Genomic DNA, 16761 nt, shown 5'->3' with positions numbered 1-16761 from the left:
CTGGACTCCACTTCACAGACATACCTGCGTACACGTGAAATGACACATGTACAAGATTACCCATGAGGAACTGTTTGTTAGAGCACAATACTGGAGATAACATGAGAGTCCATAAATAGAGAACCTAATAACTTGTAGACCCACAAAATATTTTGCAGCTGTTAAAAAATTAGAATGGGGGAACCTTGAGGAAGATTCTCTATGGTTTTGCAAAATAAAAAATAAAAAAATTCAAAGTGTAGAATAGTACACCTAAATGTGCTTTTATATTAGAAGGAAAAATAAGTGTATTTACCTTTATTTGCATAAAGTTAATAGAAGGGTAAAGGCAAAACTAATAAAATTGTTACCTTTAGGGGAGAGGAAGGAGGACAACATCGAAAGAATTCTCTACATACAGACAGCTGAATTTATTTTTTGTTGAATTACTTCTGTTATTTTAACTTTATTTTTGAATTTAATTTTCATTTTTATCAAATACACATACTTTAACAAATTGAATATCACAAAGGAGTTTATATGGTAAAAGCATATCTCTCCAGCCATATCTCAATCTTTAAACAGTCATAGTTATTCTAATAACCAAAATAATATGCTTATACCACTACTTTTGAGTTACTGACTTTAAAAATAAGTTTGTTTAATGTGAGTTTAACGTAAAAACTTTAGAATTTATCTTTCACGCTTCCTCTTTTTCCTGTCCTCTCAATGTATGAAATATATGGTATTAATTTTAATACTTATATAAGTGTCTTTGAACTTTAAACATTACACTTAAATTTTTATTGCTTATTTTGTCAATCTGACATTATTTCTTGAGTCTTCATTTTGAAAGACAAAGCTATTAGTGCTAGTAATCTGTTCTCTCCCTCCCTACCTCTGCCAGCTTCACTTTTATTTGTTTATGGTTATTACATATGGTTATCACAATAGCATTCTGGGCTTTGTCCATTCGTGTCCTGTCCAAAGGTTGACTCAAAGTTGGAAATCAATAAACAGCATTTACAATTTTATGACTATGTACGGAAATGTAATCCTGGCACACTTCACTTTTTACTCTAAGGTCTAATGCTACAGCCATAGGACCACTTGAAAAAGGCTGTTCCTAGAATCAAGATCAAACGGATTCTTTATACTCTTAACAATTTCTTAACATCACATGCTCCATGCTAGTTAGGTTCATAGTTAGACCATGATTATTATTATTATTACTATTTTCTGCTTTCCATGACATTTTCAACAGTCTTTATTCTCCTTAAACTATTTTCCTTTATTACACCAAAATTTCCCCCAAATCTGCATGACACCATTCGTTCCACTAGTCCCAGTTTTTCCTCCCAAGATCTCCTTCCTAAAACCCCCTTTCCCCATTAATCATCTAGAATGCTTTCTAGGCCTTCTAAATAGCTGTTAACCTGAGTCTTCTTTTCATTTTTCTTCTGGAGTGGCCCAACGTTTTCTTGAACTTGTCTTCTTTGTTCTTAAAAGTTTATCATTTTGCTGGAGTAGAGCCTTAATTAACTACCTAGAGTCTTAAATAACTACCTAAATGGTGGTAGATAGAAGGGTAAAATTTCTAAGTCCATGCATGCCTGAGAAGTCTATCTTAATAATTATAACTTTATAATTAATTATTTGACTGAGTAAAGAATTCTGAATTAAAAATTATTTTTTCTAGGAAAATTATCAACACTGTCCAATTTTCATCCAGAACCTAGTGTGGCTGGTAAGATGCCAGTCTGACATTCATTTCTTTAAAGCTGACTTGTTTTTCCCCTCCCTAGAAGCTGTCATAATCATTTCTTCATCCATGGAATCCTAAAATTTCACAGTAACATACATGGGTGATAGTCCTGCGTACTGACCAAACTAGGTAATTACAGGTGGGTCTAAACCCTGAAACTAGCATGAGTTGTCTGACCCACTGTCCTTTATACTTACTGTATTTAAGTAATAAATGGGTTGATCTGAAGTCTGAAACTAGCATGAATTAACTCCCATCTCCAAAATCAACCAGAGAAACTGTAGAACCTAGAGATATATAGAGATTTCAGGAACCAAAATAAGGAGAGAAAAACACTAAGAAAGTTGAAGTACAGCTTGAACTGGTATGTGGTGATTGATGGAGAGCAGGGGCTACACATTGTGACTGAGGACTCAAAAGTCTCACTGAAAAGACAAGTTGGAAGAAGGCTTTTTAAATTCTGTTCTTGCCTAAAAATATTTTCAGAGATACAGAGCCTCACCAGATTTGACAAAAAGATACATATTATACATTTTTTGGAAGAAAGTACTCAAATCATTAAAAAACAAAATTAAAAAGATGATGCAAGAGATATAAAAAATAAAAGTGATCAGATATCTTGGTGAAGTTTATATTGCCAAAAAAAAGAAAAAAGAAAAAGAAAGTTGAGACCTGGAAAAAATGAGAATGTATATCATATTCAAAAGTAAAATTCTGGATCATTACCATGATGAAGTATAAAAAAAAAAAGACAAATCAGCAGTTGAGTTGAAATATCAATCAATCCCTCACAGAAACCAATAGACCAAACATTCAAAACTACCAGAAAACAAACAAATACAATCAATAACTTGAGCTAATAGATACACTGAATACAGAACCAGACATTCAGCTAAGAATACATGCTTATAAAAACAGACATTGTATCACGTTGGCAAACTCTATCTGTAAAGGAACAAACAGTATCTTAGGCTTTGTGGGCCATACAGTCTCTGCCACAACTACACAACTACAGAAAAGCAACTACAGACAATATAAAAATAAACAACCATGGCTGTGTTCCAATAAAGCTTTATTCATAAACATTGAGATTTAAATCTCATCTATTTTGCACTTGTCACAAAACAACTTTTTGATTTTTTCCAATCATTTTTAAGTATAAAAACCATTTTAGTTTTCAGAACATACTAAAACCAATGGCACTGACCTTTATTTAGGCCTTGGGTCACAGTCTGTCAATGCCTGTATTTGTTCATAAAAGAAGTTTCAATAGTATCCATAGGAATATATTAAACAGATGACAATAAAATTACAAACAGTAACAAAAGAGTAGCTAATGTCTTGAAACCAGATTTTAAAAACCACTAAATAATACCTGAGTTGAAAGAAATTTTTTTTTAAATTGTTAAGGAAATGTAAAAATACTTAGATATAATAAAAATGAAAACAAAAATCCAAAACTTTAGATCTTGTGATCCAGCTTTAGAACTTGAAAATAAATTTATAGTTATAAATACATTTATCAAGAAATAGAAAATTAGAAAATAAAAGTTAATTATCTAAGTCAAACCCAAATAAATATAAAAGAAGGAAAATTTAATGCTAGCAAACAATGAAATCGAGAACTGAAAAATCAACTAAAGATTATTAACAACCAAAACCTAGTTCTTTTAAAACATTAATAACCTGGGCCTCTGGCATAATTAATCAAGGGAGAAGAAACAAACAATTCAGAATAAAAAAGAAATAACTAAAGACTAGAAATAGAAATTAAAAATTAACACGAGTATTATAAACTGCAGAATAAACTTATGTAATCAATAATGATGAAACAAATGTGTTCTTAGAAAAACATAAAATCCCAAAATCAGAGTGAAAGGAAACAGAGAACTTGATTTAACTATAAGAATTAAAGGTAGTGAAATAATAGACAAAAGACCTCCCATCCTCCACTTCCCAACAGTGGCTCAGATGGGCTTATAGTTGAGATCAAATAAGTTTCGAGAAAAAAAGCTGTTCCACAAAACAGCAATAGAATGAAGAGTTATTTAGTTCATTTTAAGAGGCTAGTGTGATCTTGATGCCAAAAATAAAATTAGAAAATCACCACTTTGCAACTATCATTGTTAACAACTAATTCAGGCGAGAACCATCAACAGATGCTAAAACTAGTATGTAAAAGTTTAAGAATTAAAATATTAACTGGGTCTCAAAGTATCAAGCCACAAATACTTATTAGTTACAAAGGGAAATACATAATTTTACATTGGAAAACCTGCCAAATACAACCTTAACCAAGTGATTAAAGTTAATATTACAAGTAATAGGACAAAGCACACCGTTTGCCTTCTGATACAATACACTTAGAAGAACAACATCAATTCTGTGGTATTCCTGCCAAAAAAACACAACCCAAATAGTTATGAAGGAACAGATAAACTCAAAGTGACAAACACCCTGTACAATAACATGTCCGTATTCTTTTGAAATGTCAGTGATGAATCACTGAGGATCTATTTCATGTTAATTTCTCGATTTGGTAATTATACTACAGTAATATAAGAAAATGTGATTTTTTAGGTAATACACTTAAGTATTTAGGGGTTAAAAATAAATACAGTAAAGTAACGTATCAATGAAGATTTAAAGAATCTCCTGACAAGTTACTGATTATGAAGGGAAAATCAGACACTTAAATAGTGAAGAATCCCAGCTGACAGTCACATTAACCAATTGATGATTCAGAGGAGAACCAACAAATGTATAGATAGATAGAAAGATGTATGTATACCTACAGAAAAAATAGAGAGAAAATGAATAAATATGGTAAAAAAAATTGTGCAAATGTTAACTACCTACTAAATGGTTATATAAAAAATTTTGAACCATTCTGTAAACTTTTCCCAAATTTGTAAAGTCATGAGCCACTTAACAACAAGGATACGTTCTGGGAAATGTGTGGTTAAACACAGAGTGTACTTATGCAAACCTAGATGGTATAGACTACTAGACACATAAGCTATATGGTATAGTGTATTGCTCCTAGGATAAAAACCTGTGCAACATGTTACTGTACAAAACAACAAGATTAAACCAAGCACGAGAGAGAATGATGCAACCAGGAGACATGGTAAACATGAGGTAGATGTATGATGCTGCCAGTATTAATACACCACACTGTTTTACAGTAAACTTTTATTTTTATAAGTAGAAAGAGTACACTCTAAAATAATGATAAAAAGTTTAGTAAATACATAAACCAGTAAGTCATTTATTGTACTGTACATAACTGTATGTGCTATACTTTTATACAATGGCAAGGCAGGTTTCTTTACACCAGCATTACCATAAATAAGGGAGTAATGTGATGCACTATGACATCACTAGGCAATAGGAATATTTCAGCTCCAATATCATCTTATGGGACTATGATTGTATGTGTGGTCCATTGTTGTCTGAAATATTATGTGATACATGAATGTATTGAAATTTTAAAAATTTAAAAATTTTAAAAATAAGATTATCAATGAAATTCACCACAGTAGTACACTAAGAAAAAAGAAAACTGTTATAAAAGAAAAATCAAACTATGTATAAACTATGGTAAGCTATTAGAGAGATAATGTGGTCACATAAAAAAGTCACATGCCTAGTAATTTACAACCAAAAGGTATCTGGACTTACATAATCTTACTTGGATATTAATAAGGTATTTTATTATTTATTTTTTCCATATTTATTCACCACTTAGACCTTAGTAGTTGATTTAGTTATGTATGGATGCATAACAAATTACCCTGAAATTTAGCAGCTGAAAAAAAACCAAGTATTTTTTTGAATTCAATTTCTGTGAGTCAGGAACCTGGGCATGATTTAGCTAGGGCCTCTGGCTCAGAGTTTCTAACAGGCTAGAATCCCCTCAAGGCTAAATAGAGGAAATGGAGGATCCGCTTCCAGCTTACTCAAGTGGTTGCTGGCAGTATTTGCTCTGTATATGGGCCTCTCCATAAGGTAGCTCACAACATAGCAGCTCACTTTTATCAGAGTGAGCAAAGAGAAAGCAAAAGAAGCCACTGTTTTGAATCCTAATTCTTCAAACAGATTAAAACCTACGACTTGCTATTTGTTGTTCCTTTGGCACATCCATTCTTTAACCTATCTCACAGATTAAAAGAAAAGAACAAGAAAGATATACCATATAAATACTAATAAGAAAGCTGGAACAACTATACTAGTATCAGAGAGAGTGGGCTTCAGAACTGCAACTACCACTAGAGGCAAAGATGCACACTGCAAACGAAAAAAAAAAAATCTAATAACCGACTTTTACAATACATAAAGCAAAAGCTGACAGAATTACAAAGAGAAATAACAAATCCACAATTATAGATGGAAATTTCACTATTCCTCTTTTCTTTCAGTAATTAACAGAACAAATAGAAAGAAAACTACTAAGGATATGGAAGACTTAAATTTTCAGGATACAGAGGACTTAAATTTTTAATCAGCTTATCCTATTGACATTTATACAACCCTACATCCCCTCCAAAAATAAACTATACATTCTTTTCAAGTATATATAGAACATTCATAAAGACAGGCCATACGCTTGACCTTAAAACAAGTCTTAGGAAATGTAAAAAACTGAAATAATATAAAGTATGTTCTCTGATCCAAGTAGTATTTAAGAAAAAAAAAAAAACAGTAACAAAGATATTTGGAAAATCCCAAAATATTTAGAAATTAAACCACATACTTAAATCATGGGTCAAAAGAGAAATTATAGGAAGAGTAGAAAGTACTTTGAACTAAGTGAAAATAAAAACCTAGCATATCAAAATTTGTGGGATGCAGTGAAAGAAATGAAAAATCTGAACTGTGCATTATCTATTTTTAAAAAACTGAATTCATAATTAAAAACCTTCCCACAAAAAAATGCACCCACAAAAAGCTACACTGATGAATTCTACTTAACGTTTAAGGTAGAAATAAAACTAATTTCACACAAACTCTTTTCTAAAAGGAAGAAATCCTTTCCAAATTATGTCAGTTTGGTTATTTGATAGTTTCTGTCTTTTAAGGAATTTGTATACTCATTTAAACTTCTATTATATCATAATAGAATAAAAATGAATAGAAAAAAATTACTCTTTGGGGATGCAGCTAAAGCTATGCTTAGAGGTAGATTTATAGCATTCAATGATTATCCTAAGGCAAAATACTAAGTGCTGGTGCAAATTTGTAGCAATACTAACTCTCATACACTACTAAGTAGTAATCTGGAACTATCTAGTAAATCTGAAATATGCATTACCCCTACCACTCAGCAATTTCTCTTCTGGTAAGCAGACTTCTAGCATGGTCCCTAATGATCTCTACAGCCAGTACTTCGCACCCAGGTGTAACTCCTCCCCCTTAAATGTGGGCTGCACCTAGTGACTTGCCTCTAACAACAGAATAGAGCCAAAAGTGACTGGATACTACTTCTGAGATTAGGTTGCAAAGGACTGACTTCTGCCTAAATTTTACTTTATTTTTTCTTGGGTACTTGGTAACAGCAAGTTGCTGAAGCAAGCTGCTCTATGAAGAGACCAAGATGACAAGGAATTGAGGGCAGCTTCTAGACAACAACCAGTGAGGAAGTGAGGTCTACAGCTCAATAACCTAGGAGGAACTGACTCCTGAGAACAAGCAGGTAAGTGAAGGTGGAAGCAGATTTCTTCCCCAGAAGATGACTGCAGCACCTACTAATACTTTGATAACAGCCTAGTGAGAGCTCCAGAGCCAGAGGACCCAGCTGTGCCATGCCCAGATTCCTAACACACAGAAAATGTGAGATTAATCTTAACAATAATTAATAAATGTTGGTTTAGGCTGCTACCCGCCCGCCCCCCCCCAAAAAAAATCCCAAGTAAAACAAATTAAACGCAATATAAACAAAAGGAAGAAAATATCAGTGAAATTTATAAAATAGAAGAGTCAACCAATACAAAAAATAAAACCCCAAACTGGCTTTTGAAAAAGATCAGATATACTGAAAGCCTCTAGCTAGGCCAATCAGGAAAGAAAACATGAATTACCAATATCAGAGTACTGAAAACATGTAAATAATTACATATCCAAGAGAAATTACAAAGATAACTAAATATTAACTTATGCCCATAACTCAGCTGAAATGTACAAATGCCTTGAAAGATCTAAAATCAACAATCCATTCATGTTACCAAAACAGCAAACGAGAAATAGAAAAGAATTTTCTCAACCTGAAAAAGGCATCTAAGAAAAACACACAGCTAACAGACTGACTGCTTTCCCTTCAGAGCAGGAATGAGGCAAGGATGTTGTCACTTCTATCAACATTATACTGGATGTCCTAAATTTTGTTAAGAAAAAAAAAGTCGTCCAGATCGGAAAAGAAGAAATAAAACTATATTCACAGATGACATGATCATGTGTGTAAAAAAAAAAATCCTAAGAAAAAATTTTAAAAATAACATAGTAATGTTTTAAGTTACAAAGTCGACACACAAACCATTTCTATATATTGACAAGAAAAATACCATTTATGTTTACAAAAAAGGATACATTTAAAATACATATGCAAAACTTATACACCAAATACTACAAAACAGCACTAAAAGTAATTGAAGACCTAAAAAATTGAGATATTCATTTCACAGAAGACTCAATATGATTGAAATGTCAATTATCCCTAAAAACGATCTATGCAATCCCAGGTTACCAGCTTCTCTTGTAGAAACTGACAAGCTAAAATTTCTAAATAAAATTCAAATGACATAGCATAATTGAAACAATTTTGATAAAGAATGATAAAGTTGGAGGACATATACTACTTGATTTAATCATCCCTTTAAGTATGTATGGCCTACATATACCAACTAAAAGACAGAGAGTGTCAGAGTGGGTTGAAAAAAAAGACCTAACTGTATGTTGTCTACAAGAAACCTACTCTAAAATAGGCAAAAGACTTAACAAACATTCATAAAAGATAAGTTAATGGCTAATAATCACATGAAAGGGTACAGACACATAAGAGGATTCAAAACAGGTCAATGCGAACTAAAACTATAATGAGATACCACTAGTCATTCTAGTTACACCCACCAGAATGGCTAAAAGTAGACTGGCAATACCAAGTGCTGTCAAGGATAAGGGAACCTGAACTCTAATACAAAGCAGCTCAGAATTTAAAGTGGTACAACATTTTGCAATAACAGTTTGACAGTTTCTCACAGAGTTAAACATACACATATCCAATGCTACTCCTAAGCATGGTATAGAATGAAATATACATCTACCCAAAGGCATACACAAATGATTATAGTAGTTTTATTCATAACAGGCTAAATCTGCAAAGACTTAAATGTCCAAAAAGAGAATGGATTTTTAAATCTTGTGATATATTTTATTCACACAGTGAAATACTCTCAAAACCAAAAAAGAACAAACAACTGATACAAGCAATATGGATGAATCTAAAAGTCATTTTGCTGAGTAAAAGAAGTAAGATATCCAAGAGCACATACTACATACATGAAGTATGACCACAGCATGTCCTCAAATAACTTTGCTCCATTCAATGCTGTTTCATTATGACATTGATGAGGAGGGAAAAAGTCAATTCCCACCTGGGGCTACTGTCTGTCTGTGTAGAGTTTGTTCTTTCTCCCCATGCCTGTATGAGTTTTCTCCGGAAAATACAGTTGCCTTCCACATTCCAAAGTTGTGCATATGAGGTGAACTGGTGTGTCTACACTGTCCTAGTGTGTGTGAGTGTGAGTGTGTGATACACCCTCAATGGAAGGGCATTCTATCCACAGCTGGTTCCTGCCTTGAGTCCTGAGCTGTGGGAAGAGGCTCCAGCCATCCAAGACCCTGAACTGAAATAAACAGGTTGGAAAATAATTATCTCACGTGTTTTTATTAATCTTTCTTAAGTATATGTATGTATTCCTTAAGTTTATGTAAACATCTATTCCAATGTTTAATATTAGAAGTGTTTTAGGTCTTTATTTAAAAGTCTGGTGATGTTTTTGTGATCAGAAATATGCTTAAGAACTTAATTCTTGTTTATATCAATAGTCTATGGTAAAATTAGTTTTGTTATATGTCGTTTTACTTAAAGTCATAGTTTCCAAGGACCTACTGATGACATTAAGTGAAGATTTACTATCCTTTATTTCATTTATATGAAGTTTAAAAACAGGTAAAGTTAATCTATGGTGACAGAAATCAGAATAGTTACTAGATTGGGTCTGGAAAAAAGCAACAGGGAACATTTGGAATGATGTTATTGTCTTGATTCAGGGACTAGGAAACACAGGTGGATACATCTGCCAAAATGTACTATACTGCATCCACAAGACTTGTGCATTTCGCTCTGTAAATTACAACTCAGTTTAAGAGAAAAAACATTTCCAGTAAAGGCTTTCTATATATTCTATAGTTCAAGCACGGCAGTAGGCAAACTTTTCTGTAAAGGTCCAGAAGTAAATATTTTAGGCTGTGTGGTCATATGGTCTCTGCTACAACTACTCAACTGTCATTGTATAGTGAAAGGAGGCATACACTATGAAAATGAATGAGTATGGCTGTGTTCCCGTAAAACTATTTACAAAAACAGGTGGCAAGTTGGATTTGGCCCACAGGCTATACTCTGCTAATCCCTGGTCAAGCAAACAGAAAATTCATCTTCAAAATTAATTTAAATATGCTGTATTGTTCTTTCCTATATAGTTCTAGGCATGGTAATTATTAGAAGCCAATTACGGTCCTTCCTAAACACCTGTGTTTTTCTATATTAATCTAATCATTTAAAAGAGGAAGATAACCCAGAAAGATACTAAACCATGTTTAATATGGAAGATTATCATTTAAAAAAATCATGTTTTAATAACTACTATATTTTGAGAAAATAACCAAGAATGTAAGAAACATGTGAGTTTCAGATAAAGTAGCTAATAATAATTAAAGTGTAAGCTGGAAATATAAAATACACTTAGGGACATACACAAAAAGCTAAGTTACTCGCAACGCTGCCACTGATTTATCTGGTGTAATAAAGTTCTTGAAACGTCAGTCATAATCACCTGTCTGGTTCTTCATTTAAAAGAAATGAAAATTAAGGATAGCAATTATTTCTCACTGTTTCTAAAAGCATTTCAAAATATGACATATTAGGAAATAGGTATTTCATGAGAAGCACCAAAACTAATTTTCTTAATTTCCTTGCCTAATATAGAGAAGCCTTAAAAATTGATACCCTGAACATACCATAAAACACCCAAGGTATAAAAGTAGGTATAAGTACATCTCAAATATGGCCCTAAAGTGACTGAAAATGTTTACCTGTCTTCAAGAAAATTCCAACCTAAAAAAAGAATTTAATTCTCTCTCACCATGGTACATATCTAATAGAAGAAACATTAGCAAAATTAGAAAGTTGAGGTTCCAGTATAAGTTTGTCACCTAACCAGCTGTGTGACAATTTGGTGTTCCTTTGTTCATCAGGTATCCTGGAGATCTTATCATGTCCCAAATGCTGGAAATAAAGTAGTGAAGAAATAACAAAAATCCCTGCCTTCGTGACACATTCTAGCAAATCACTAACCTCTAAAAACAATTATTTTCTTTTTCTAAAATAATAGATTTCACATTTTCAATTCTTTGAAGAAGAAATTCATACTTTTTCTGAACCCAGGAAAGTAATTTAGGGAACATAATGTGAAATCCAGTTTTGCCATTGGCTAAAACTATCTGTTGTATCATCACATTCAGACAGCAAACAGAAGATAAGTAACTGAAATTCTTGAAGGACTTCTTTAAATTCGCTAATTTTGGTTTACAATCAAGATGAAATATAAGCCTTACTGGCCTATTACTTGGTAACTTCCTCAGATGGGATTCAAGAAGGAAGTAAAACATCTTTTGAGAAATCTCTCCATATAATGAATAATTTTACAGACATATCCAGCATTTAAGTCTATAAAAACATAGATTGCCTATTGAATCAACTAATCATCTTATCTTTTCTTCAAAGTAGGATCTGATCTTTATTTTTAAAGTCCTTGCTACAGAAAAAGTAGTCAGAAATCCAAATCATATATTCAATCCCATTCCTGTGTCTAATCTACCTCTTATTTATCAAGTTACATTTTTCCCCAACAAGAAAATAGGAAAACCCTTCAAGGATAATTCTTCACCTCCAAAATGTTACATTTTTTAAATGTCTCATATATTCATTTTTCCCCTAGATAAATTCTAGAATCACAAATTACATTTCTGATGAGACCAAACCAAAATTCACTTTCAATATCCCTTCTTGCAGTTTCTAATCTGAGTAATCCTTGCCAAATCAGAAACTCACTTAAGTTATTTACCACAAACAACAACAAAACTATATCCCACCATTTATTTCCAGCTCATAAAGTATGCTCAAAATTTGCCAAAGCAAGCTAATGCTACCAACTTCAAAAGACAGTTTAAGCAGTAGTTCCCACTTATGCCCATCTTGGACATACTACTACTGTTAATCTCAAATGCTTTATGCTGTGTTTATGCTTATTTTTAAAGGCGTTTTAAGAATATGAATGCCACCATCAGACCCAGTAAGTGCAAATGCAGAAGTGTTGAGATGGCTAGCGAGACAGACGAAAGATAACAAGTTGTATAACTTTGCATTTATGTATTTTAATACCTATAATAAAAACACAAAGTCTTTCTATTTTCTACAGTGATCTGAACTGTAAGTGGCCTCTAGAACTAGGTTCTCAACTCAGCTATTTCAAATACCAAATTGCTAAAGAAAACCTTAAAACACCCATTTATATTTTAAAAGCCTCATATTGATGAACATTGTTTACTTGGTTTATATTTTAGGATCCAGTAAATGAGAAGACTTTGATAAAACTGAAATGACTTAGACACATCATTACTCTGAAATATTAATTATCCAGCTCTCCTGCTGTTCACCTTTTAGACAGAACCCTCATTACTGGCAACTAGGTATAAAGGGGGAGGGGGGGGGAATTCAGGCTTTGGAACCAGGAAAATATGGGTTTGAATTCTGGTGCACCAAACCTTAAACACAAATTTCTGAACCTAATTTTTTCATCTCTAAATTGGAACTATTAATACCTACCTTGAAAAACTTATAATAATTAGTGAAAACACATGTAAAGCAGCTGGCACATAGTAGGAATGGAAGAAACTTCAGCTGCTATTATAATTTAATTACTCATAAGCACACCTAGAGAAGATATAAGAAAGGACATGATAGGAAAATAAATCAAAACCTAGGTTACATTTAACTGCTCAAACAAAATAAACAAACATATACCACGATAGCTCAAGTGAAACTTTGGGCTAAACTTTTTGTTCACATTTTAGACATACAAAATAACACTGTAGTCCCTCTTTATAAATATGTAAAATCCAAAATTAGCTACAGAAGCCCTTATTTTGGAATTAAATAAAAACAAAAGATTATCATCATACAGTAAAACAGATAATTTTATGAATAGGTGAGATGATTTCCCACTGGAAAAATAATGCCAAAACTAAGATTTAAAAGTGCTAATGAAAGGATAGTAAAAGATTCCTACCTTTAAACCGACTGCTATAAGATCTGTAACAACACTGTATGGAAAAAGTAAAAAGAGAAAATGGAAAACAAAGTTAGAGATCAAGTTTTTAAAAGACAGATAATAAGATTAAAGAAAAAAAGAAAAAGCATTATAACAAATAATAAAAATAAGAATGTGATGAGTTGTGAAAGGTTAATACAAAGAAAAGTGATGCGGACAGCCTAGCAACAGCAAAGTATAAAGCAAAGCTTTAACAGCAGTAAGAAACAACTAATACATTTTATTTTAGTATTTAGAAAAATATAGTTGTGATTCAATAAAATTAGTAAGTATGTTTATCCATTTACCTCTTTTCGACAAATCCAGACCAAAACTTAAAATCACCAAAGTTCATTCTCTTACATCACTTTTAACAAGTTATAAATGAAACAAGACCAGTGAGTAGATTTTATAGAAATAGAAGGTATCTTGCAAATTTGCATCTACTACCCAAAACATCTCACCAAAATATAGCTAAGATAGTCTCTCAGAGTACATCAAATTTCTAACATCGAAATTTTCAAAGATTTGTTTTTTAAAAAAATTCTACCACATCAAAACTGTTTAAGTATAAATTATCTCAGGAGGAAATGAACAAATACACACATGACAGTTGGGATTTGAGTAGGAACTAGAAAAATATGATGACTGGTGGTTTGTTGTTTTTCGACTATCAAAAATAAAAATTAAAAAAAAAAAAGGACCTTTTTCAGGCTGTGGGAAAATGAAGTAATTTAATTAGCCTCCTGAAAGCCAAAATTCACTATGTTCAAAACCACATTCCTTAACACCAAGGTGTAAAAACCCCTATAAAGTTCTGCTGAACAAAAACCCATCTCTTCTAACCCCAAAGAAACTGTCTTCAATTAAGTCAGTCTCCGTAACTCCTAAAAGAAAACTGTAACTAAATTCTATATATTGTTAATAACCTATAATGTCATCATTGCTTAATAAAAGTAAATAAATTTATGACTCCGCACTGTTTAATGATGCAAATTTAACTGTTTTAAACAATAACCATGTACATTTGTTATATTTCCTTCTAGACTTCTGAAATTTGAAATTCGTTTGTCTGAAAATTAAACATGATAAATAACTGATGTTTGTGCATAAAAATAAGCCTGTGTAATATACTATGGTATTGGTCCTGTTGCAAAGAGTAAATCATGCACCTACTTGAACTCCCAAATGAACTTACCTTCCAGGATCTTATTGCCCCACATATTTAAATCATTAAACTCATTAGTAACTTTAGAGTGAAGAGTTCTTTTTACAACATTGTCCAAAAGAGTAAGTTTGCACTTCATGCTGTCCGAGAATTTAACAGCCAAGATGCATAACCCAGGAATACTCTTTATTATCACTATAAAATTTTCAATACAAAAGCTAACCTGCTTCCATATCTCAAGTCAAACTGTCTCACCACAATTCACTACACGTAATGAAATACTAATTTCACAGCCTTCCTAACTGAAATAGTGGTGTAATTACATGAATTAAAATAGCAAAATTTTGCACACATAGAAAGTGTAATTGAATAAGGTGGTGTAAATGAGTTGTCGACAATGTTCTCAGAGAAGCTTCAATTAAACAATAAAAAGTTTCGATTAAATAAAAAATACTTTAAAAAATATCACAACCATAAATGAGATATAAAACTGAACTTTGTCTAATGTCTGTAAATAGTGTGCAATCCGCATTCAAATGAATTAATCCACTATATGAAATACACTTAATAATGAAACTAGAATAAAGTCTAATGAAGGGAAAAATTGTTGGAAGGTTCCATCATCTTTACACAGCATGACAACAATCATCAACTATATGGCAACATGTAAACGGCTTTTCCTGTTCAAGCTAGTTCTACGTATTCTACCACCAAAAGGTTTACAAAAATCTTGTCATCAAAAGCAAGTAAAAGGCCAAACAGAACCTCAAATGCATAATGGGAATAAATAAAGTGGACCTGCAAGTTGTAAGAGAGCTGGAGATTTTTGTTAAAAAACTCTTGATGTACTTATGCTACGACTTTCAATTAACTCACTTAGATCTTAATCTAGTTGTTTCCTTAATCACTAAAATATCTGTTAGGTCCTAACCCATACCCCTGGGTCCCCAAGAGAAATATTTATATAGGTGATTCTAAATCTTTTTATTTTGATCACGGGCCTCATTAACTTTTAGAACGCCTGAAGGCTCTCCAAAAATTGCACTTACTCGATATTTTACATGCATGGCAGGAAATTCACGAAGTTTCTTGAGGGTGGGGCTTGGGGTGGGGGAGAACGTCCAGGGTCACTAAGACCAGACGCCTGGTAGACAGAAATCGTTAACACAGCTCGGAGCACAAGTCCGGAGACCTCGGCCGGTTCCCTGGCACGCCGAGACCCCCGCGTGGGGCCCTGGCTTCGGCACCAGATCGCCGCCCAGACGTGTACCGACGCGTGCACTCGCCATCCGCCTCTCGGCGGCTACTCGCCTCCCCGCCAGGGGAAAATCCAGTGTTCGCCCCACCTCACCCCGGTAAACAGCAACTCCCCAAGCCGAAGGACGCCCGCCCCGAGCGCCGCCTCCGCCTCCCCCATCGCCGCGCACCATTTTCTGAGAGGAAGTGTAGGGAGGCCGGGCCGGGCTCCCCAGACTCTGGACGCCGAAGGCGGCCCCCGTCCCCCAGCGGCTGCACCGGGCTTTCCTCCACTTCCCGGTGCGAGAGTGTGAGGGAGCGGATATTATGGGGGCGCCTCGTGGGGGACCGCCCCTCCGCGATTCTGGCTCCCCTAGGAGTCACCCGGAAGCCGCACCGTCGGGCTCGGCCGGGGCCGCTCCTCTGGCCACCGGCGCCGCGCCCGGCTCTTGGGCTCCCCGGCCTCGGCACGTCCGGACGAGAGCCCAAAGGAAGCGGGGCAAAACGCAGCCCCGCGCGGCCGCCGCGCCGCGAACACTTACCCATCCATGGCCCAGACGGAGGAGCGCACACAGTGCGGGGACTGACGGGCTCACCGCGAGCGGAGGGAGGGGGCGGCGGCGGCAGGGCGGCTCCGGGGGACGGGCAAGCGGCGCCGCTCCGGAGCCCCGGACGGTCGGAGGTAGGAGAGTGGGAAACAGGGGCGGAGACCAGGGACGCTCCCGCCACCGCCGCGCCCCCGCCTTCCCCACTCCGCAAGCGCGTCCCCGCCTCGCCTCACCCCGCCCCTCGGCGTCGACGCCCTCCCTTGGCCCCGCCCCCAGCCGGCCTCCGGTTCGGCTCCAGGGCGCCCTCGTCCGGCGCTCTGCCTAAGACCCCGCTTCCTGGCCGCTTGTCCCCGCGCGTGCTGCGCGCGCGTCTCCCTCCCGCGTTCACGGGAGCGCGCGTCTGTGCTTGCCGCTTCGCTG

The 16761-nt window shown here is 35.0% G+C and overlaps 1 protein-coding gene across 4 annotated transcripts in view; it reads right to left on the bottom strand.

Annotated features, from left to right (window-relative positions):
* Positions 1-16492, bottom strand: part of PTBP3 (polypyrimidine tract binding protein 3) — an 85595-nt gene extending 69103 nt beyond the window's left edge. For 2 of the 4 annotated variants that reach the window (XM_016126336.2, XM_016126337.2), the window contains exons 1-2: positions 16336-16449; positions 13369-13402 (exon numbers count right to left, since the gene is read on the bottom strand). In XM_016126336.2, the coding sequence (XP_015981822.1) occupies positions 13369-13402; positions 16336-16343 (42 nt within the window). In that variant the 5' untranslated portion in view covers positions 16344-16449. Of the gene's footprint in view, positions 1-13368; positions 13403-16335 lie in introns of all 4 variants that reach the window. The other 2 variants (XM_016126348.2, XM_016126345.2) reach the window with 2 other exon arrangements.
* Positions 16493-16761: the final 269 nt, after the last annotated feature.

The sequence above is a fragment of the Rousettus aegyptiacus genome, unplaced genomic scaffold (assembly GCF_014176215.1).
Source record: "Rousettus aegyptiacus isolate mRouAeg1 unplaced genomic scaffold, mRouAeg1.p scaffold_m13_p_3, whole genome shotgun sequence".
Classification (NCBI taxonomy): Eukaryota; Metazoa; Chordata; class Mammalia; order Chiroptera; family Pteropodidae; genus Rousettus; species Rousettus aegyptiacus.
This window is presented reverse-complemented; position numbering and strand designations above follow the sequence as displayed.